This window comes from Thunnus maccoyii, chromosome 7 (assembly GCF_910596095.1).
Source record: "Thunnus maccoyii chromosome 7, fThuMac1.1, whole genome shotgun sequence".
NCBI lineage: Eukaryota > Metazoa > Chordata > Actinopteri > Scombriformes > Scombridae > Thunnus > Thunnus maccoyii.
Window position 1 is genome coordinate 8,284,907 of NC_056539.1, and position 22,648 is coordinate 8,307,554.

Genomic DNA, 22,648 nt, shown 5'->3' on the forward strand with positions numbered 1-22,648 from the left:
TTTCAGACACTTTCAATTTCAACATTGTTTATCATGAGTTTGCTGAGCAACGACACTTTAAATGAGTTATGCAATATGGTTTTACCTCAGTGTGAAGAAGCTTCATATAACCGGATCCTCACATCATGTTTTGCAGAAAACAGATTAAAACACACTTAAACATAATAACTTAAGGCCACTGAAATCCAGTGTTTCATATCAGTTGTGACAGATATGTTGTGAACACATGTCAAAAAAAAGTAAAATATAAAAACTCAATATTTACACAGTTGATTCCCCGCACTACTGAGGCTGCAATAATTATTTAATTTCTCATGACACAATGTTTATATGAGAATCTGTATCTATTTTTTTATGCGCATCTGTTATACAATTTACCTATGATTGTGTTCTGTAAAGAAAAATTCAAACATACAAAGTTTAACAAATGTGTTAAATCAGTGGAAGGCAAATAGTGGCACGTGGGCCAAATCTGGCCCTCCAACAAAAATATTTATGTCAGTAACAGCACTTTGAAGCAGTGAAGCAGCCCACTGTTTAATGTGTCTGGAAAAGTTATCAATTACATTTCTATTCTTGTAGCGTAACACAGAGGATATGTTCATGTTTGAGTCATGAGTCATTTTTTGCCAGATGAGTATTAACACAAGCTGCTGTCACTCTATTAGCCCTCACTTACTGATGGTAATTATGACAAATGCCCTCAGATACAACCAACAACAAATGGTTTTATAAACCAAATTGATTCTTGAATGAATTAAAAAACATATTAACAACATATTAGGATGTGTTTTCACTGTGCCTGTAACACATTAAGTGACTAGTGCTGAGAAAAACTGTCCCATTGTTGAATCTAATTGCTGACCCCTGCCTTCAATTATCTTTAATAATAAAATCATTAGAATAAGTGGTCATATTAATATACCATCATGATGTTGATGATATATTTTGCATATGGTATCTATAAAGATGACCTCAACCTAACCATATGTGAGAGGAAAATAATCCAAGAAGTCTACTAGAGGCCCCCTCTAGGGGTAAATGTCAGAAGTGCAACTGAGATCAACACAGGTCAACCAGACACAAATGACAACTGGCATTAATTTGATTTGGCATAGAACAACTTCCTCATTCTGCAACATCCAAGTTTTTTAACCTCTTCATCCATGACATAATGGAGATGGGATGTGTGTACATGCTGTCCTTGCCTGGATGATAGCTGTTTGCCTTGGGAAGTTTATGAGGCAGGGAGAAGGGAGTGGATAAGTGGGTGAAGGAGGGAGGGTTGGAAGGAGTGAGTCCAGGCTGCTGCTGCTGCTGCTGCTGCTGCACTACAGGACACTGTAGCTGGGCTCTGCACACAGATGTCTGAGGGCATGGCAGAAAAATATGAATAACATGTTAAACAAGGACTTAAGTCATCAGAAAGAGCGGAATCAGTGCAGATAAGACAAAGACACTCAACACTGAGAAACTTGATCAGCTTTGGAAATGAACAGCTGCCAACTGTGGGGTAAGAACACTAGTTACGTATCTCTGTCTGTACTGTTTACTGACTGCATATCGCAGAACATCCTTCATTCAGAATATTAATAACATGATGTACGCAACAGAAATGCTGCTGTTTTTGGGATTTCAAGTTTTTAGATAGAACAAACTGAGCAAATACCTTGAATAACTTTTCAAATACCTGTCTGTGTGTGTGTGTCAGCTGCATTCACATGTGTGCACGGTGTGTAAATACAGTCATTTAAATACATATGCATGTCCTCACTTAGAGAAGTTAGATGTCTTCAAATTCCTTATTTGTTTATTGTGAACATTTTTGACAGGATGACCTGGAATCATAAACGACCTCAGGAATCATAAGGAGACTTGGATCTGACATCAATTAGAAAGACCTAGAGGCTATATTATAGCTGAAAGTGAACACAGACGTTTTCAGTGAAAGACAGCCAAACTGAATTCTTAGTTTCATCTGCAGAATCTGCTTTGCTTCACCTGTTACAATGAGAACTATGAGTTTTTTAAGTGGAGCTCCTAATAGGACATTCATTTCTTTACATGTCTTTCTTCATTCATACAAAGAGTAGTCAGAGTTTTAAGATGACAATATTTTGGAATTAATGCATCTTTTTAAAAGTGTGGCTTGTCAATGAATGAGTTGTGTCTGTCTGTGTTTGTGTGAGACTGCATTCTTTGCATGCATTTACAGTAAGTCCTCATGCACAAGCACATGAGACTGTGCCTGTAATAGAAGAAGGCCATTTCTTTAATTATGGCCATTTACTAATGTTGACATCACCACTTCAGCGGAATTGGCGGGCGGGGTTTCTCTCTCACAGGACCTCACACTGGCTCTGTGACCAGTGTGACTACCCTCAAACCACCATCAAATCAAAAACATGCTACACTAACAGCATGGAAGGTTTCTGTGTGTGTCTCATAGAGCAGGCTCAGCTTGTTCATATCATGTTGTGTGTGTGTGTATGTGGGCGCGCGCCCGTACACAGGTGTTTATGTGATCTTGTTTATCTCATCGTGTTTATTGTCTGTCTCGTAGTACACACACAAATTTGTCCTTGACAGATAAACCAAATGTGTATTGGCAAGGAAACATATTGAAATCGAAGAAAGATGCACTTATTTTTAAAGACAGACAAGGGGATGACCCACATGTTCCTACGCCCCCGCCAACCAGAGATAGCCAGCCAAGGAGCAGATGCAAATCTCACATTCTCACACACACCCACATTGGCTAATATTCAAAGAACAAGCATGTGAATTAATCAAATCCATAAATCTGTTAAATTCCATAATATATGCATTTATTGCGTCTGTTTAATGTCCAAAATCTAAAAGGTTGCCAAAGTGGATTTAAGCCTAAGTATGTGGTCACTCATTCACCACTTTTGAACTCATGGTTATTTTCTGCCAGTGAATTAGAGTAATACATGATGAGATTGGGTCTCTCTCTCTCTCTCTATCGCTCTCTCTCTCTGTCTTTGTAACATTATGTATTATGTTTCTGTTTCTGTCTCCTCAAGTGCCATTGCTTCATGATTAGGTTCCCCTGACAGAAATTGCACTGGATGTTATGTCATAACTTGGGAATGTTTTGAGAAGGGGGGGGGCTACTTGGAACAGAGACAAAGGTTGTGTTTGAGGTCTCTCTCATGCAGTTTTGTGATGGATGAGAACATCAATATGTGAGACACAGCCATCTGGCCTCATGCTGTGCTTGATCACAAATTAGATTCTTTTGTTCTGTCTGCAATCATGACAACACCACTCTACGTGTTTTATAGCGATGTGAAACCTGATAACACATTCCCATTTCTGGTCAGAACCTGTTTAAGAGTCTGGCACCACAACATGCACTTTCTTTATTTCTCCCCTTTTCTTCAAATATCTGTTAAATTACAAAATTATTTTGTTCCTCGTGTCAGGAAATGATGTGTTGTTTGATTTCACAGATTTGAAGATGTGGGCATTGATGGGAGCTGTCTGCCTGTGCCACTGTGTCTTTGGACAGCTGTTTGAGTCCAAGCTGAAAGGAGCACCACGTCTGATCTGCAGTGTCCCCGGGTCACCGGGCCTGCCTGGAAAACCTGGTCCCAGCGGGCCCGCGGGAGCAGATGGGAATGTGGGTATTCCTGGAAGAGATGGCAGAGATGGCAGGAAGGGTGAAATGGGAGAAAAGGGAGACACAGGTATAATATAAAACATAAACAGATACAGAATCGGTTTATGTGTGCCGATACACCACCAGTCTGCACAAACATAACGGCACACAACGGTTTTCTCATCTGACAGCTGGCATGAGTGGGAGCTAGGCAGGAGAAGATGAACTGATGAGTATCGTAGAAGAACTCATTATAATTAATAGCGTGATTATAAAATAAAGTGTCAGTGGTATAAGATAGCACACACTGCAGGCTTAACGATGAATAATACAGGCCTCCGGTCTCCAACTCCACCAAAAGAACATGATTATTTTGTCTGGTACAGAGCTGACCATTTGTTATCATAGCAAGCAACAGAAGACAACAAAAAAGGAGATGAAATCTACATCTGTGATTCCCAATTTCTCATTACAGAGAGGGAACTTAGCAACAATCATAACATCGGTCTCTTAGGACTCATTCTTCAGACTTGGCCTTTACAGCTGAGCACTGAGGCAAACCAAAATGTGGCATCAGTAGCCTCAGTAGAAAATGACAAACACATAATGACACTGATATGCACTGTATAAAACCTGCAAATAGACATTTCTTCATTTAACCTTCATGTTTTAACAGCAATACAGACACTTCTTCTGTCTTTACTGTGTGCTGTTTTAATGCAGGTATTACATACTGAATTTCTTTCCATCTGACTGCTGCTGCACCATATTCACACTGAAGCTCATTATTATTATTGGGAGAGCAGAGCTGGCTGAGCGTAAGGATTGGGAAGTGTTTCAGCTATCGGAGTGTGGGTGTGTATATGTGATTTAGGTTTTGCATCACAGCCCTCCTACCAAATTATGAGATGTTACACATATCTAAGCTGTAGGCTCAGAGTTTTCCCACAATACAAACAATTTATGGTACTTGTTCACAGCTTTGTATGGATTTCCTCTGAATTGTTTATTGAGAAGATATCTATTTCTTGTGGGTGAAGCTTTCATAAGTTACAAAACAAACATATTTGGGAAGCCCATGTCTGTTAGTCTCATCCACCAGAGCTGGTTTTCTGATATCATCTATGCAGTTTGAACTGTAATAAACCTGTCAGTGATAAATAAACATTATGCACCTGTGTTTTCCATTATGTGAGGAAATAGGAATTCAGACACACACCTTCACTTAAACATTAAACTACATATTCAGAAGACAATGCCGTGCTTGCACAAATATACAGTATGCGTGATTCACAGTGTTTCCTAGCTCCAGGGGATTTTCTGTGTGAATCGTCAACTGGATTTGGATGAATCAATTCAAAACCGTGCTGTTCAAAATGTCAAGGTGGCTGTGTTCCAAGGATGACTTAATACATGACACTGGGTGGGGAGTTGTGTTGCCATTGACTTCCTTAAATAGGTTCAGCAAATGCAGCACAGAGACTGATTCTTATTGCCAGGAGGTTTACAAAAACCATCACTTCATCAATAAATATGCAGAAATGTTGAACCCAACATAATTTTTTTGTTTCAGGGATAAAGGGCAGGGTCGGACCGACAGGTAAGATTGGGGGTCGAGGTGACCGTGGCCCTGCAGGGAAACAAGGCCCTAGAGGAGAGAATGGAGAGGTGGGCCCACCTGGTCCTCCAGGACACAATGGAGAGAAAGGGGAAAAGGGCAAACAAGGGACACGTGGAACTTCAGGAATCTGCAAATGTGGCAGCCTGCTGCCGAAATCTGCCTTCTCTGTGGGAATCACCAGCAGCTACCCCACAGAGAAAACCCCCATCAAGTTCAACAAGGTCCTGTTTGATGAGGGCGGACATTACAACCCACGGACGGGCAAGTTCATCTGTGCATACCCAGGCATTTATTTTTTCTCCTATGACATTACACTGGCCAACAAGCACCTGGCAATTGGCCTAGTACAGAATGGCCAGTATCGCATCAAAACCTTTGACGCCAACACAGGGAACCATGACGTGGCATCTGGGTCCACTGTGATGTACCTGAACCCAGAAGATGAGGTGTGGATGGAGATCTTCTACCACGACCAGAACGGTTTATTTTCTGATCCAGGCTGGGCTGACAGCTTGTTCTCTGGCTTCCTTCTTTATGCTGACACAAACTATTTTGACACACTGGCAGAGGACTACGCATAGAACCTGGAACACACACAAAATAAACACACACAAAAAAATGCTCATCACTGTTGTTTTGATAGTTTTAGCTATCACACATATGGTATGTGAAGCTATATTTTTATAAAAAATATTTGTACTGCTTGTTATATTGTTACTATAGAGACTTATCTACTGATGTAAAAGAACAGGATTTAAGCTTGAATGACTTTCTGATTTATTTGTTTTGGGCTGAGGGTGGAAGTTGGATCAATAATAACTTAAATAAACATTGTTGACAGGTAGAGCTTGAGAGGTTTTTATTTGCATCAAAGCATGTGTGAGAGAAACATCTTCAACATTTTAACATGAGGTCAGTTCAGATCAGGCTTAAGTGTTGTTTTTGGCAGTTATGCCAAGGGAGCAGCCCTCAGAAAACCTTGTTGGTGTTGCGCATATTATTGCTTCTCGGACTCCGTAGTAGGCGGTCCTTACATCATGACGTCGCTTGATTGAGAGCCCGACGGACGAATGGAAATCTAAAACAGCGGAAACCGGATTTATTTTCAAGGTAGGTCGAGAAGTAGTTTATCTCGTTACTAGGCAGCGATAACGGCGCCCGTTTGCGATGTATTGAGAGAAAATAATTTGCCTTAATTAATTAACACAGTACAAATGATACGCCTGCAGGAATACATACATTGCAGTAAAGTTACGTTAATGGTTTATAACAAAGACAAGACCAACACTGGGGATAGTCGGGCTGCTTTCTACTCTTTATTATTGCAAAGAGAAGTACCATCGTCACCCTGGCCTCCTCAAGGTAAGTTAGTATTGCTCTCTTGGTTTGTACTTTAAGCAACTTTAATGTAGCTGTATGTCTCCGACAAGACACTTTTTTTTTTTTTTTTTTTAGCTTTTTAGCTAAGCTAACGGTAACTGCCCCTGTCTCTATTGTAGTGATATCCGAGAAAAACTGCGAAAGAAGCGTCGTGCTTTGCAAGACACTTTGGTAAAAAACAGAAATGAGGACGACGTTCAGGTAAAGTTATACATGGGTAATCATAAATGTTATCCCAGATAAACATGATATAACTGTCAGTGCTTTTGTTGCTGTGTACTGACAGCCACAGTAGCCTCATAGAGTTCATCCAGCCCAAACTAAACAAGAGTCCTCCTTGACAAGACTCAACATGACCTGGAGGAGCGGCTCAGCTTTATACACACTCAAAGTCAGACACACACAGATAGAAGAGCTGCTAACACTTTAGTAAATGTAACTGTACTCGATAGGCTCTGGTTCCGTCTACCAAGTTGAGTGGCGAGAAACGACAAACTATGAAGGTTGGTGCGTGTGTGTGTGTGTTTTGTAGCTGAGCCTGAGCCTGTAGGCTCTAGTTGCCCGCATGTGTGTGCTGCTGGCTGCTCAACACCAGTTTCCTACTTGCTTTTCTTTACAATTAACTGCAAATAAACCTTTTTACCAGCTTAAGCAATGAGTGTGCAAAATGTGAGTGTGGATGGATACAGTTTGTTTTAACTGTGTGTCTGTGTTGTAACAGGACCCTCAAAGCAGTGAGGAAGACCCAGGAGAGACTCTGAAACGCACATTAAGGGCCCAGAGACAGAGGCGGAAGAAAAGGGTACATCTTCCTCTGGCACCCTCGATTCTATTTCTGTCATTTCATTGATAACTGTTTCATATTTATCAGCTATAACCATATATATATATATATACATGTTAACCACTGCTTTGTCTCTTGACATATATTAGCTGCTTGAACAGTCTTCAACCCAGGATGATGATGATGATGATAATGTGGAGGAGATCTCTACCATCCAGCACCACAGTGAAGATGAAGAATCAGCTGAAAAGACAGCTGACTCAGTGGTTTCATCAAGACCTCCAACTGGTTCTCAGAGAAGTGAGCCTTCATGTCCTCGCTAAACCTGCCTCTCCATCTGTAGAGTTTGGCTGAGAGTGTATACAGTTCAACCGCAGAGTACTGTTAAAAATGTTTTACTGGTATCAATACCATTTTTTTAAAACTTTATTTTGCAGTGTATAAAGACATTTTGTTTTCATTTTTCAAAAAAGGTGTAAAAATAACATAATTATGATTTACAGTACCAGTCAGTTGTACACACCTTCCCATTCCCGTGAAGTGTGTCCAAACTTTTGACTGGTCCTGTAAGTCTGGAAATATTTTATCAAAGAATGAGTCAACAAAATTTAGATGCTGACCAACCACTCAATGCCAACATATCAACAAGTCCTCCAAATTAAACCTACACTCCAGAACAACCAACTAGAGTGTAATATGCTGCTTTACAAAACCATTACAAATCACTCTTAAAAAATAATTATGTTTTATGGTGTGACAGTGGTGTGGTTAAGGTCTGGTTAGGTTTAGGCACAAAAAACACGTGGTTAGGGTTAGGAAAATCATGGTTTGGGTTAAACTAATCACTTGAAACCGTTGTTGTCACGGCAACAGTAAACACCACATTGCGGTTTTTAAAAAAATGTCCAAACTTGCGGTTGAAAACATGATACCTGCAGTTGGAAACGGCAAGCAAACGGTGGTCTCCTACAGCTTTTGCCATGTTTTGCCATCTAACTATCTATCCAGCCATCCACCCAACCCGCCTCCTCCTCACGAGGAAGTCACCTTATATTGACGTCATCTGAACTGCATCACTTCCCCGATCATAATTACTACGTCCGCTAGATGGCGTCTGTCACTCAAACGTAACTATGTGGGCGACTGAATTTACGATCTATAGTGTTGTTTTTCTCGGGAGGACAGGCTCCAACATATAGTATGATTGCTACAGAAACAATGTTCATTTTGTCATTAAGCACCAAGGTTTGATATTCAATCTTTCATATATTCTGAGTAATACATGTAATTATTGTTTTGTGATGTGCTTTGTCTAGGTCTCTCCTCAAGAATTCAGCATGCTCCCTCTCACCAATTAGACAGTTTTGTGACACGGCGCTTGGAGGAGAAGCTGAGAGCTGCCAGGGTAAGCATCTAGCTTTTGTCTTTGAATTAGAGTCTGAGGCTGATCCTATTCCAAAATCCACTTGCTTGCAAAAATTGTAATTGCAAATCCTGGATGGAAGTGTTGAGCTAAAATTACTGATGCATAATGTGTGTTCTAGTCTAAAGGTGAGAGCCTTCAGCAACAGGAGGCCTCTTTAGAGCCAGCCAGTCGCCTGCAGAGCCTCAGAGACAGAGACACTGTAACAAGGTTTGACAGAGAGGTGAGGATCTACCTCAACCGTGACTGCGTAGGGTCCCTCTAACCATGACTGTACCCATGTAATTCAATTCAGCAGCGGTGCTTTAACTCCCAGTGTTTTACAGGTTGATTCAGACAAGGATGGAAGACATGACGTCCCTCTGGCCCTCAGCACCAGGGTCAAGTTCCGAGAAGCAGCGAGACGAGTAAGGCTTGAAACAAGATAGCAAACCTTTTATGTACAAATGATTTGTATCATTGTATTTATTTATTTATTCTTCGCAAATACAGGTAGAAAAAGGCCTACCGACTGCAGAGGAGGCATACAATTTCTTTACATTCAGCTTTGAGCCAGATCCACAAGAAAAGAGTGAGAAGATGAGCAGGAAAAGACAAAAGCAGAGAAGAACAACAGAGGAGGACAGAGATGAAGAAGGAGGAGAGGAAGTTGAAGAGCAGGAAGATGCTGAAGTAGATGAAGATAACCAAGATGAAAATGAAGACCAGGTAAGACACTGACATTGATATTGTAAGAAATGAGCCACCTGTAGGAACAAATAGACTTTTCTGATTATGCAAAACTATTTCTAAATAATCGTTTGAACATTGTTCCAAATGCCTCTTGTTTTCTGTCACGCCTTAGGGTGAAGAAGCTCCTCTTGTGCAAGATAAAGAGGATTTATTTGTCGTTGAACAATCATCCCAGGACTTCCTGCAAGTGAAGAAAGCAGAGTATGTTGGGTACCGAAAACTTGCTCAGGGACAAAGTGAGCTCCTCTTCACACCAAGTTTTCGAACAGGTATTCTATAATGAGCAAAACCTTCTGGTTCACATCTTTCAAATATTGTAGTGTCAGCTGTAGTATTCTGTTCAGGACTATCTTTTAAATCATTTATATATCATTGTCATAGTCCCAACCTCCATTAAACTGCCTGAAAACATGAAGCCCCGCTATCTGGAGGATGAGGGTCTATATGTAGGAGAGAGGCCCCCTGTATCTCCTACCAATGAGAACATTCTGGAGAACCGCATTTTGAAAATGGAGGAGGTAACAACAGCCGACATGCCAGACATCTCAACAACGTCACTGTCTCTCAGCCATTAACCAGGCGGTCTTTTAAATATATCTTCTTTTTATTTATCAAGGGAAAGAAGTGGTTTGGAGACGACGGCAGAATCATGGCTCTGCCTGACCCCATAAAGGAATCATCCACAAGACCTCCTCTCTTTCACATGGAAGAGGACCTGGACCCTGCACTATACACTGTGTACAGGAAGGTCAGACACACGCCCACTCTCTCTTCCATCACTCCATTCATTTGCCACATCTAAAGCGCCATGCACATTCATACACTGAAAGTATTGTGGCGCTCTCACATTTGAATGTTCTCGATTCCCTTTGCCATTTTGAAAAAAAAAGAAAAAAGAAAAGGGCAGTGTGGCATTTGGTACAAAGGAACAGGGAGGGAGGGGTGTTTGTTATGAGGGCAGAGCTGGAGGCCGACACATTTATATATCATCTCTACAGACAATATACATCAAAACTCCAACAGAGCATTGTGGGAATTAAAAGTATAAACACTGTGAAGAAGAGTTGAAGCTGAAATTGAATATTATTTATTATATGTGTTGCCTTTACTCTTAATGTCTGCTTTTCTGCTAGAAATGAGACAGAAGAGTTTTAAACTATAAGTACAACATCTATGGAAAAGCCAGAATCACATTTATTGGTGTGTTCATTAATCTCAAATTTTGCAATGGCGTGACTTACTGTAGAGAAAAAAAATATGACAAACATTTAAACTCAGAAATACCTGACAATGCACGCAACACAGACCCAAAACAGTGTTCAGATCTGGTTCACTGGTTAGGAGTGTCTGTGTGGGAAGCAAGTGTGTCCTTATTTTCATTTTTATTCTGGAAACTAACACAGCTGTCATATATAATCTTCTAGAAAACAGAGCATTCATTGTAGTTCAGTTGGGTGTTTACGGCTTATTGTTATCATGCGTGACTTTTCATTTCAGCGCTCCCTGATGTGTGCTATTAATCTTGCCAACTATTTCATGCTTCCTTTAAGCTTGTATACATACTTAGATTCACACAAGCACTGAGAAATATTTCATAGGGATTATTATTTTCCAGAACGTTGCATGACGGATGATGTTATTCTGTCCCCCAGGCGCTCAAGTCCAAGTATGCAAATCTGTACATTTCTGGTGCAGCGGACCCCGAGGGAGACTATCAGCTTGATGTTGATGTCTCAGGACTTATCTTTTCTCATCACCCACTCTTCAGCCGTGAACATGTCTTGGGGGCCCGTCTGGCCCAGCTGTATGACCAGCACCTCACTAGGCAGCACAATAACTTCACAGGACACCTCACTGACAAGGTAAACTCCATAGCCATCACAATAATCACCTGTGTACTGTGTCTAGGGCCACATTCCTGAATAATAATTAATTCCTTGTATTATTCAAACAGGCCACATATACATTTAATGTATTCTGTGTTTCTTGTCTGCTGTAGTTGAATGGATTGAGGAGAACACTGCGAAACATCCTTGAGATCCACGGCGGTCAGAGCCTCACTCAGGCCATGCAGCAGCGGATATCTGAGTACAGTCTGGAAATTAGGTGAGTTTGTCAGATTGTATCCTGTTCATTCTAGAAAGATGTACCCTTTGGCACTATGACAAGCAATATTCCTACTGTATGTTCTTCCCTATTTATATCATAGGAACACTCGGCAGCTGCGAGACAGTGAGCAGGAGAAAGACAGGACTCTGCTAAAGAATGTAGTTAAAGTCTGGAAGGAGACCAAAGCCCTGAGAGAGTTTCAGAGGTTCACCAACACACCCTACAAGCTCTACCTCAGAAGGTAAACACTGAAGTCAAAGTCAAATATTATTCCTGTGATCACTGACAGTTTGTTCTCAGATTGTATAGTAAAAGTTATTTATTTTTGTGGTTAGACTGTCCATGTCTGGAAAGTTTAATCAAAGGACAGGTTCACAGTTTTTCAAGTCTGTCTTAAAACAGTAGTCAGGTGCTCATATGATAAGTGAAACATATTTGGACTAAATCCACTATCATCAACGTTTATCTGAAGCTAATATGAGGGTTCAGCCATCTAAATTAGTCAAATTAAGTGTATATCCTCCCGAGTTAGTCTTTTCTTGTATAAATTCCCCCTTTTTTGTTACTCTCCTTCCTCTGCAACTCAGCAGAAACAGAGAGACACTGTCCAGGGAAACACAAATATATCATTTTATATTAAGGTGATGGTAACTTTGGATAGATATCCATTTGTTTTGACTAACTCAGATTGCAGAAGCCTCATATATGCTTCAGATAAACTTTGGAATATATTTTCGCATGGGAGGAGGATCTGATTTTGTTCCCCATCACGTACATTGAAAGCGCATTATGAATGGCCATATGTGAGTATGTTCTCATGAAAGTGTTTTATAGATTCTTGTCATGAATATGTTGTGTTCCTCCAGGGAAAATGTAGATCGGGTGTCAGATGAGCGGGAATATGAAGATGAAATCTTGGCAGAGGTTGTGGAACTAGAGGCGGAGAGTGAGGAAGACTACCAGAACAAGCTGGCTGAGTATAAGAAACAGCTGGAGGAGTGGAAGCTCTGGAGAAGGAAACAGGTGCCTCGCAATTTACTGGCCACGGCTTAACTGAGTCACTTGTTGTCAGTCAGGCAATGAACCCACTAATTATCTGTCATGAAGAATAATAAATAAAGTTCAAATTCTAAATTAAAATCAGTACATTCTTGTATCTTGTGGGCACATACACATATATACAGTATATTGATAAACACATGGGGCATTCACCTTTTTCAGAAAGCCAAAAAGAAGAAGAGAAAAAAGAAGAAGAAAGGCCAGTCACAGGATGACACAGAAGAAGAAGATGATGACCAGGAACTGAGTGAATCGGAGGGGCCTGTTGAAGAAGGCCCCCAAAAGCCGGAGCCTCCAGAGAAGCCAGACTTTGATTCAATAGAGCAGCAGGTCAGAGAGAAAGCCTCCAGGATACGCAGGAAACCAGGAGAGTCCATCCTGATCCCTGAGCTGTCTGCATCTGGAAACATCACTGCCAGTGAACTCTGCCCCAGGTATGAGCAGAAACTCTGTGCAAGTCAAAGTAAGCCAGTAAGATAAAAAGATTTCAGAGTATTGAGTGTTTTTTGTAAACAAGTAAAGAATATGTCGAAATACAGCAGATAAGTATCAAGAGTATTTTGAATCAACCCCGCAACGAGTGAAATGATCTCACCCACTGGCATATTTATTCACTGGTCTTGAGAACAGTTAATAAAACAGAACAGGACTTATGAAGATGTACCACACCCTCACTGTGCTATTGTGGACCTTTTTCATCACCTTCATTTACTCCTTGTTCTAGGGCTGAAATAGCTAGAAGAGAGGATGTTGCAAGACGTTCTCTTTTCATCAAGATCCTATACAACGAAAAAGAAGTTTCACGAACGGACAGCCGGCCCATGAACACTGATTTCAGAGTGCACTTTGGCCAGATTTTCAATCTCAAGATAGTTAATTGTCCCCAAAGCATCAATTTACAGGTGCAGTATAGAAACATTTAGTTTTCTGCTACTATACTTTGTATAATCCACACATCTGCCTGATAGATGACTACAGTGGGTGAGAGTTTCATTTTGTTCTCGCCATTTCTTTCTCTATGTGTGTGTGTGTGTGTGTGTTTGTCCACTGTGCATGGGTAGGTGTTTGAGGAGATTGGCTCATCATGCTCGCTCCTTGCACAAGTGTACGTGCCAGTGCCAGAGCCCACAGTCTTGACGGGCAGCGTCCCTCTTGAGGAATTTGAGTTTAGCAGCAACCAGAGAGTGATGTTCGACCATGAGGGCGTGGGAAGTGGTAAATGTCTTTGTTTGATAGATAGTTTTATAGCTCAGACCTGAAACAATGTAACACGCGAATTTGGAATAATTTATATGTTTCAGTAGAACATCAATGTTATTCATAGCCGTATCATTTCACGTATCTCTGCCTTCCTGTCTTTCATCCTCTCTCTGCCTCGTCAGATGTGCCCCTCTCCTTCGAGGCTGACGGCAGTAACAAACAGACCCTGTTGACCTCTGGGAAGCTGTCATGCTGTGTTTCTTGGGGGATTGGGGAGGATGATGTACCCCTTGCCCCTCCTGTGTCTCAACAACCTGGTGGCATACACAGGTAGTATCTCTACTCTAAGGACAGTACAGGTGGTTTTAGCTTGCGAGGCAGCTGGATTCACAAGATGTGAGAATCCATCTTGTCAGGCTTCAAGTTATGCACTTATGGCTAAACCAACAGTGGTTTGGACCAATCAGCGTCCTATGAGGAACTACTGGCAGCTACAGGCGTTGTTTAGGTGTGACGACAGCAAGAAATTAGCCCGTGACCTGCCAAGTATTTTTTGAAAGTGCTTGCCCTTATCCAAACAATTTCCAAAGACGACTTCTCAGATGGTTCTGTGTAACAAATCATCTGGCGCGTCAGGTTGGCATGTTTCAGCTCTTAATCTACAAATCCTGCATGATTCACATCACTGTTGACTATTTTCCAAAGCATACCACAGGTGTTTATATTCGTAAATGGTTATGCAGCTGAGAGCTCGGGAAGTTTCTGGAAACTCTTCTATGTTGATGCATTCAAGCAGTCATGGAAAAATGCTGAAGTGCAACATATTGAGATTTTTCTATTTCACAACAATCATGTCATGCATTTATCTGAAGGAAGGTTCAGGCCTCCATAAGTTGAGTCTTATATCATATTATAATTAGTTTAAACCAGTGGCTACACTTGTCAGCAGTCTAAACACATAATATGCTTTGGAATTAAGTCGTTAGTAATGAGTTGTGTATGCAGTCTGTTGTTTAGGTCAAACATGGCAAACTATGTAACAAACTACCCAATTTTGCAGTAGTATTAATCACTTTTTGTCTCTGTGTTGTTAGTGGCTTGGGTCATCTTGATGCTGTCACCTATATTGGGGCATCTGGACTATATGACATGAAAAAAATCGGGGAGTGGGCCACACAGTCACGACTGGACCCCAATGATCCGAAAAATGCCTCCATCATGCAGCTGCTCAAAGTGGGTACCAGAATACTTTGTGTAACCAAGAGGTCTCAACAATCCAAGAGCCCTGCAATTTACAGTCGTATCTGTGTTTCTCACAGGTAGCCAGTAGTGGAGAGGTGACCGCTCCGGAGTATTTCCGTCTGGAGCAGCTGCAGGAGGAGTTTAACTTTGTGACCGATGAAGAGTTGGATAGGTCCAAAAGATTCCGCCTGCTCAGGCTGAGGAACCAGGAAGTTGCAGAGTTTCGGAATTACAAGAGTGTTCCCGCTCTAGAGAGAGAGGTCACTGATAAGGTCTTCCAGGTCAGCCTTCTAAATATTTACTGTGGATATGGGAGAATGACGATGCATTCACTCTATATGAAACAGGTTTTTTATTCTCTTTCGTTTCAAAAAATTATTTCAGGAATACGAAAAGAGGCTTAAAGAAGGAGAGATAATTGATACCAAAGAGCATCTGGATTCACACAGAGCCTTAGTGGCCAAATACCTTCAGAAGGTGAGGAGAAACATCTGACTTAAAACTTTTTTCACACCACTCTCAAACATGTGATAGCACTAACCTTAGTATGCTCTTTACATTTCCCTACAGATCCGAGAATCAGTCATCAACAGATTCCTTCTCGCCAAGCATCATTACCTTCTATCTGACCTGGTGATAGAAGAGGAGATACCAAGCATTGGGTAAATACACCCTGAGGCATCATTAACCGAAAACGACTCAATAGTCTGTCTCATTTCAAACTCCCATCTGTCACAGCTGACATTCTTCTTTTTTTTTGGCTTGTGTTATGCATGCTATTTGTTACAGCACAAATACTTCTTTCTTGCCAATCACAGAATATTAATCCAAACATGTACAGTAAGCACTACTTTCTGTGTTGTAATTTATCATTTCTGTATATCCTACGCTTGAACAATTACAAAGAGTGCCTGAACTCCCCGTGCCAGTTGTACAGGAAAGGTTAGATAACTTGGATTACCTTGAACTGTGGGACCTACAGCCAAATCAACCAATCAGAAAGAGTGACAGGGCCTATATAAATCACAGGCTGATGTAAGTATGTTTCTTGGCCGGACGCTGCTTCAGTCTATTTGATCTTGCACTCAACACTGCATTCCCTTGGCTGAGTAATGCTGTCCTCTGGAAGCGTTCAAGTCGCTGTTTTAGAGCAGTTTTCACAACATGAAAATGAAATCTGGAATCAGATATTAATTTCAATCTTGGACGGCGTTTTTGCAGATGCTTGCACAATATTGTACGTCAAAGCCAATCACACAGTAGGGTATCACTTTACACGTTTTCATTCATAATTGAAAGTGAATGTTATAATCATTTCTGTTCCATTTTTCTGCCATTCTTCTGCTATGCATGTGTAACAGTGGTGCAGGTCCAGGGTATGTTCTTAGAGTTTCTTTCTTTTTCTCTCACCTTCTTTGTCTCTGTGTCTCCATTTAGTTTGAACCCTGAGCACCAGAGTACAGTAGCGCTCATAGACTTTATGTAGTATTCAGTCCTGCCAGGATTTTGAAGAGAGAATTCCATCAAGACGTTTTGATTTTGAGGGTGTTTTCTCAAAAAATGAAGATGAATTCTAAAATTGCAACAGTTTTGCTAGAATGTTACTATATTTTGCTGCTGATATTTTAATCCATTTATCACATATAATAGTTACTGTAACAACATTATCACATATTTACATTGTTGAGGTAAACTTTCTACACATTTGTATTGTGATCATAAAAACACAAATTCCTGGAGGGACTGAGTACCATTGGTGCTAAAGATCCCATCCCATCAGTCAATTAATACTTATTCATGTCCAATATGATATCACTATGAGTACACAATATGTAATCCCATGTAGGTTGCTGACTAAATGATAACAGCTGTTTGTTGTGACAATCAGAATTCTGGGAATAAATCTTTTCAAACTGGCCGAACCAAAACGGCCACTGAAACCTCAGAGGAAAGAAAGAAAGAAGGTAACGGCTCAGAATCTGTCTGACGGAGACATTAAACTGCTGATCAACATCATCCGGGCATACAACATCCCCATCCGCAGGCCTCAGAGCAAGTGAGTGTTACGAGAACCCAGTCACACGAGAATAGTACAGAATAGAAAAAAAATCTCCTTTGCTGTCAGAAATATTCATGAACCATCTCTATTGTGATGATTTAGCGTGGCTTTTAGACATAAGACAGATGTTGAACTTTGTTCCAATGGGTTTTTATTTCAGTAAGCCAGGACAGACGTCTCAGAGTGCCATCCAGGGCAGTGATTGGCTCCTCAGCCAGGTACCATACACCCTCAACCTTACATAAGAGCAAAATCTTCAGTAGCATGGAATGATCTATGTCATATATGTGCTTGTCATTTGTGTGATGTAGGTACAAGTGAGACCCTTTGTTGAGATTTCCTTCCAGCGCACAGTACTTCAAACAACCACCGCCGATGGACCAAACCCCTGCTGGAATGAGGAGCTGCAGCTGCCGTTTAGGTGAACAGCTGTGTATTTCATAGCTTCACTTTTGTCTTATATAATGTGACATAAATGCCTTAGCATTTTCAGAGCAGGATAACACCAGTAATGTGTTTACCTGAGACAGCTTTAATCTGAAATATTGAATAAGAGTTGGTTTATGGAATAGCTCGCAGGTGTTAGTAACAGCATCATAAAGATGATTTGGAGACAACAAGTGTTGGCACTTTGTGAAGTGTGCTGCTGGAAATAGTTCTAGGAAAAATCATTAAAAGATGCTCCAAACTCCTCCAGAACTGCTGATAAGATCAGTGTACTTGTGGCTAAGTCAGTTTTAATCACTTGTACATCTGCAGCTCTTCAAGTTTACACCAATTTTTCTTTAATTATAAATCACTATTTGGACACACCCATTACTGTGTACAGAAACACATGACTCTTTTGAAATATTGTAGTTTTGTACACTTCCCTAACAAACTAGCTGAAATGTTAAACTGTACTTCTTATCTTCAGCGCCCCAAACGGTGACTACAGCACTGCAAGCTTGCAATCAGTCAGAGACGACGTCTTCATCAATATATTTGATGAGGTGGTTTATGAAACTGGAGTGGTGAGTAAAACTGTTTTTCACACCTGTCTTTAAGTATTAATGTCAGCACATGTTCCTGGAATTGCATTAGTTGTTTTTTTGCTTCACAATTGAACAACTTCTGCTCCTCAGAATGACAAAGACAGAGGGAAATCCATACACACCTGGGTGGAGAAGCACTGGTTGGGCTCTGTCAAGATTCCTTTCAGTACCATTTATTCTCAGTCCAGGGTGAGAGTCCTTGTCGGGTATTTGTTGTGTACAGCAATGTGGCTTCTTTAACCGAAAAGCACACCGATTGCCTGAATCGCTAACTGATTTTATTTATTTATTTTCGTTATTCCGTCTTGCAGATTGATGGAACATTCAAGGTGAATACACCTGCAGTGCTGCTGGGGTACAGCAAGGAACGGAGCCATGGCACTAACGGTGGTTATGATACTTTTCGGAGCCTGAGCGAGGGAGCTTTCATCACAATGTTCATCACTATAGAACCTCAGCTGGTGCCTGGAGAGTCTATCAGGGAAAAGGTGATTCTTGTCCAAGTGGAAACCTCAAGGATAGATTCTGTCTGCTTTTTAGTGCCCATTCTGCATCGCTGTCTGCTACTTCATCTCACTTCATGTGTATTCTTAGATGGGTTTCTAGTTCTATATTTTAACACATTTGTTCATCTATTTATATTCAGTATTTTTCCAGATGTTCATATTAAATTATTTTCATAAAAGTTTCCATATTGTACCAGAACAAGGGAGGTCCACATGAGAGACAGAACAACATGGGTCAGGCCCAGTGGCAAAGGACAAATTACGTCAACTTGACTATTTTGAGAAACAAACTTGAAAGTTCTACTCACCCTGTAGTGGAAAAGGGTCCCTTGTTCTGAAACAAGCTTTTAACAGTATGCATCAATGTATTCATTTGTTCTCATGTTTGTCATCCTTCTGTTTCACATATTTGCTTTTGCTCTGCTGCATGTACTAGATAAAGGAAGTGAAGGTAAACGTCAGTTAGAACAATCTTTTTATTGGCCTAATTCATCAATTCACAACCGCATCATTCTTTATTCATTTACATAGCGCTGACCTATATTCCTCCACGGTAACCTTTGACCTCTCATGCAGTTTGACAGCCAAGAGGACGAGCGCTTACTGCAGGCTGCGGAGAGATTCGAGAGAGATGCAGCACAGGGCTACCCGGACCGACCCTGCACGTCCACCGTCATAGACCTCAATGGGAAGACGGTCTTCATCACACGCTATATCCGGCCACTCAACCCGCCGCAGGAGTTACTGGACGCTTTCCCCGACAACCCACAGGAGGCCACGGTCAGTCTGATCACCACCCAGACCCGAAGTGGATAAAAGAGGCTGCTCATCTCCTTCAGCAGTCATTGCTTGTATTTCCGATTTGATTGGATTTACTGAACTGACACACTTCCTCTTTCCCCACGCAGGCCCTGGTTGCTCGATTTGTCTCACTCATCCCTTCTCTGCCGGACAGAGTTTCTTTTTCTGCCGTCTGTGACCTGTGGAGCACATGCGATGTGAGTGAACCCTTTCTGATATATTGCAAAAACAGGGAAATGCCAAACTTACCTTGTGCCTCCTCCTCTTGTTTTTTTGGTAGCAATTCCTCACCCTCCTAGCAGGAGATGAAGAAGAACATGCTGTACTGTTGTGCAACTACTTCCTGTCAATGGGCAAGAAAGCCTGGCTTATTATCGGCACTGCTATACCAGAGGTGGGTGACATTTATCTTTAAAACCTGAGGATGTTCCAGATGGGTATATGTGTCATTACAACACCCCTACATGGAGTTAAGTCCTAGGCAGCACTAAACTTTTTGATTTCTTTATTTCACAGGGACCCACGGCGTATGTCTTGACTTTTGAGCAGAGCCGCTACCTGATCTGGAATCCCAGCAGTGGTCAGTCCTACAGCCAGTATGACACTTTCTGCCCACTGCAAACAGTTGGATGCCTGGTCAATGCTGACAATGTGAGTGAGGAGAAAGCAACTATATGACATCAAAATTAACATTTCAAAATGTGACATTTCATTCATCTTCTTTTCACACTGCACCTATCCTATAGTTTGCAGCAGATCATTTGATTTTTATGTGATTTGTCATTTAGGTGTGGTTCAACATTCAAGAGTACACCTTACCAATGAGGATGAGTTTTGACATCACAAAAGCCAATTTGTGGAAACCGTTTTTCTCCCGATCGTTCTCTCACCCGGGGTTGTCGAGCGTACAGGTGAGTGTTTGACATTACCCTGAAATCCTATTGTATATAGTATGTGTTCTCTGATGATACTGGATCTCATTTTCTATTTTCTTCAGCCAGAGGAGCTGGTATATCGCCACACAGACAAAGCAGCTGCAGCAGAGCTTCAGAACAGGCAAGTTATGGCAGCTGAAGTAGTTACTTCTAACAGTGTTGTTTTGATTTGTTAGACTGCGGTTAAACACTCTCATACACATCACACTCTTCATAGGATTGAAAAGATCCTGAAGGAGAAGATCATGGAGTGGCGCCCTCGTCACCCAACCCGCTGGAACCGCTACTGCACCACCACCCTGAAACAATTCCTGCCTAAACTGGAACTGAGCGGGGGGAGGGACCTGGCTGAGGGTCACCGCCACGAGTTGCAGAGCCTGCTGGGAGACAACAGGGTAGGTCTGAGACCAAGTTGGGGAAAAAAATACAAGAATGAGTCATTGTATGATGTCATGAGTCATCAATAGACTATTCTCTGCTCTTGAAAAATGTCAGCTGGCGGAAAGCACATTCATAAATTCCCATCATAAATAACAACTAATAGGCGTTTCTCTCTTTTTAGATTTCAGGATTCCCCCTGCATCTGCCGTTCTCTGAGATTCGGCCTATCATAGAGGCAGTGTACAGCACAGGAGTTCACAGTGTTCAAGCTTCTAACGTGGAGTTTGCCCTGGCTGTGTATGTGCACCCCTACCCTAATAATGTCCTGTCTGTGTGGGTGTACCTGGCCTCACTCGTCAGGGCATGACATAAGACTCTCCTCTCTACCACTGTGCTTTGCAGCTGTTGTATATAAATGAGCTTCAGTAATTTCAGCTGATGACTTCATGTTTTTACATTTGCTCCCACTTTTTTTTTATCTCATCATGTATATACTGTAGATCCTGAGGATACACATTGAGTAAGCAGTTATCTGTACATACAAATACCCTGCATTAAATCCCACCTTACTGAATGTTAAGTTTTTTTGACTGTGTCAGAGAATAGCCATTTTTGATACTATATCTTGTATTGCTGTTTTTAATGGGTGGTTCTACAATGTGTTTTTAATGTTTTGCCCACTTACGCTGACATACAGGGGTACAGAAGTATAATAACACAATGGAATCCAACACCACTACTAAGAAACATTTAAAACTTAATACCTCTTGACAGTCACTACAAAAACAAGATTTATTGCAGTGCTGTTGTATCAGATTGCCTTAGAATGTGTATGCTATAGATGTAATGAGCTTAAAGCTCAGCATACTGGGCTGCTGAAATGTTTTCTACTAATGTATTGAGACACTACTACATCACATTTACCAGCTTTTCAATTTCTATATTACTCAATTGTTTGCACAAGGGAAAAAAAAGACCAACAAGCTTTTTAACCCCAAGATACTTTTATTGTTCTGCTTATGAATTGAACATTTCCAACAGAACACCTCATGCAAGACTTTTGAACAAGCAAATAAATCCTACTGCAGAATGATCTAAGATGCAGTACAACCTACTGAAAGTTGACCAGGTGCTCAGTAGGCTTCTCCCAATCTGAAGGTAATTATTCTAAATCTCCACACTAAAAGCGCTTCAGTGTTGGGTGTTATCAGAATAATCCCTCTCATATGAACATTGGTCCATTTCTTTGCCCACAACATTGGAGTGCATTAAGAAAAATGTAAGCAAAAAGCATGTTTAGGTGACTATGAATATTAGATATCACAAAGTTGGACAAAAATGATTCAGACTGTAACATGTACCAATTCCTATGTCTGTACATCCCTTTACTGATGTCTCAGTAATGTGGTTGCTGTGCCAGTACTGACTGAACAGTAAATAACAGTCAAGCCTGTGGGGGCCAGTACATCCTCTGTGTATGACAGGACGACATACTGCATGTAATCACTCTGACCCTTAACCGTCAATAACATGACTGTCAAGAACTGTCAGCTTCATTCTAAAGGGAGGCATCCATTCAATTGTTTCATGTTCCACGTCACCATCAATTTAATGACAAGCTTGTTTAAGATGGAAAAAGTAAAGTTTATCAATTTGATGCTACAGTCAGGTTTACACTACACTGATTATAAATGAGTCAACTAAACACCAGTGGGGGAAGCAGACTTATGTAAATCAGTATAGTTATAGTGAAAAAG

General features: G+C 41.1%; 2 protein-coding genes across 5 annotated transcripts; both read left to right on the top strand.

The window, feature by feature from the left end:
* Positions 1–1,351: 1,351 nt before the first annotated feature.
* LOC121900753 (complement C1q tumor necrosis factor-related protein 7) lies at positions 1,352–6,090 on the top strand. Its single transcript, XM_042417280.1, has 3 exons — positions 1,352–1,513; positions 3,477–3,713; positions 5,199–6,090. Exons 1-3 carry the CDS (start codon positions 1,492–1,494, stop codon positions 5,825–5,827), a joined length of 888 nt encoding a protein of 295 aa, XP_042273214.1. The 5' UTR covers positions 1,352–1,491; the 3' UTR covers positions 5,828–6,090.
* A 265-nt stretch (positions 6,091–6,355) lies between these two features.
* cc2d2a (coiled-coil and C2 domain containing 2A) lies at positions 6,356–21,465 on the top strand. Of its 4 annotated transcripts, XM_042416116.1 has the most exons (40): positions 6,356–6,608; positions 6,746–6,827; positions 7,079–7,129; positions 7,348–7,428; positions 7,560–7,710; positions 8,727–8,815; positions 8,955–9,056; positions 9,160–9,240; positions 9,326–9,541; positions 9,678–9,834; positions 9,947–10,083; positions 10,182–10,313; positions 11,218–11,427; positions 11,565–11,671; positions 11,775–11,915; positions 12,541–12,697; positions 12,896–13,167; positions 13,458–13,635; positions 13,795–13,948; positions 14,116–14,263; positions 15,028–15,166; positions 15,253–15,456; positions 15,560–15,652; positions 15,746–15,837; positions 16,082–16,210; positions 17,064–17,231; positions 17,395–17,452; positions 17,546–17,655; positions 18,151–18,247; positions 18,359–18,457; positions 18,580–18,756; positions 19,211–19,225; positions 19,351–19,554; positions 19,683–19,772; positions 19,856–19,969; positions 20,092–20,226; positions 20,364–20,486; positions 20,573–20,631; positions 20,728–20,905; positions 21,073–21,465. In XM_042416116.1, exons 3-40 carry the CDS (start codon positions 7,124–7,126, stop codon positions 21,256–21,258), a joined length of 4,989 nt encoding a protein of 1,662 aa, XP_042272050.1. In that variant the 5' UTR covers positions 6,356–6,608; positions 6,746–6,827; positions 7,079–7,123; the 3' UTR covers positions 21,259–21,465. The 4 variants fall into 4 exon arrangements, with proteins under 4 accessions (XP_042272050.1, XP_042272051.1, XP_042272053.1 ...); XM_042416117.1 differs by lacking the exon at positions 19,211–19,225 and having other exon boundaries at positions 6,357–6,608; XM_042416119.1 differs by lacking the exon at positions 16,082–16,210 and having other exon boundaries at positions 6,357–6,608.
* Positions 21,466–22,648: the final 1,183 nt, after the last annotated feature.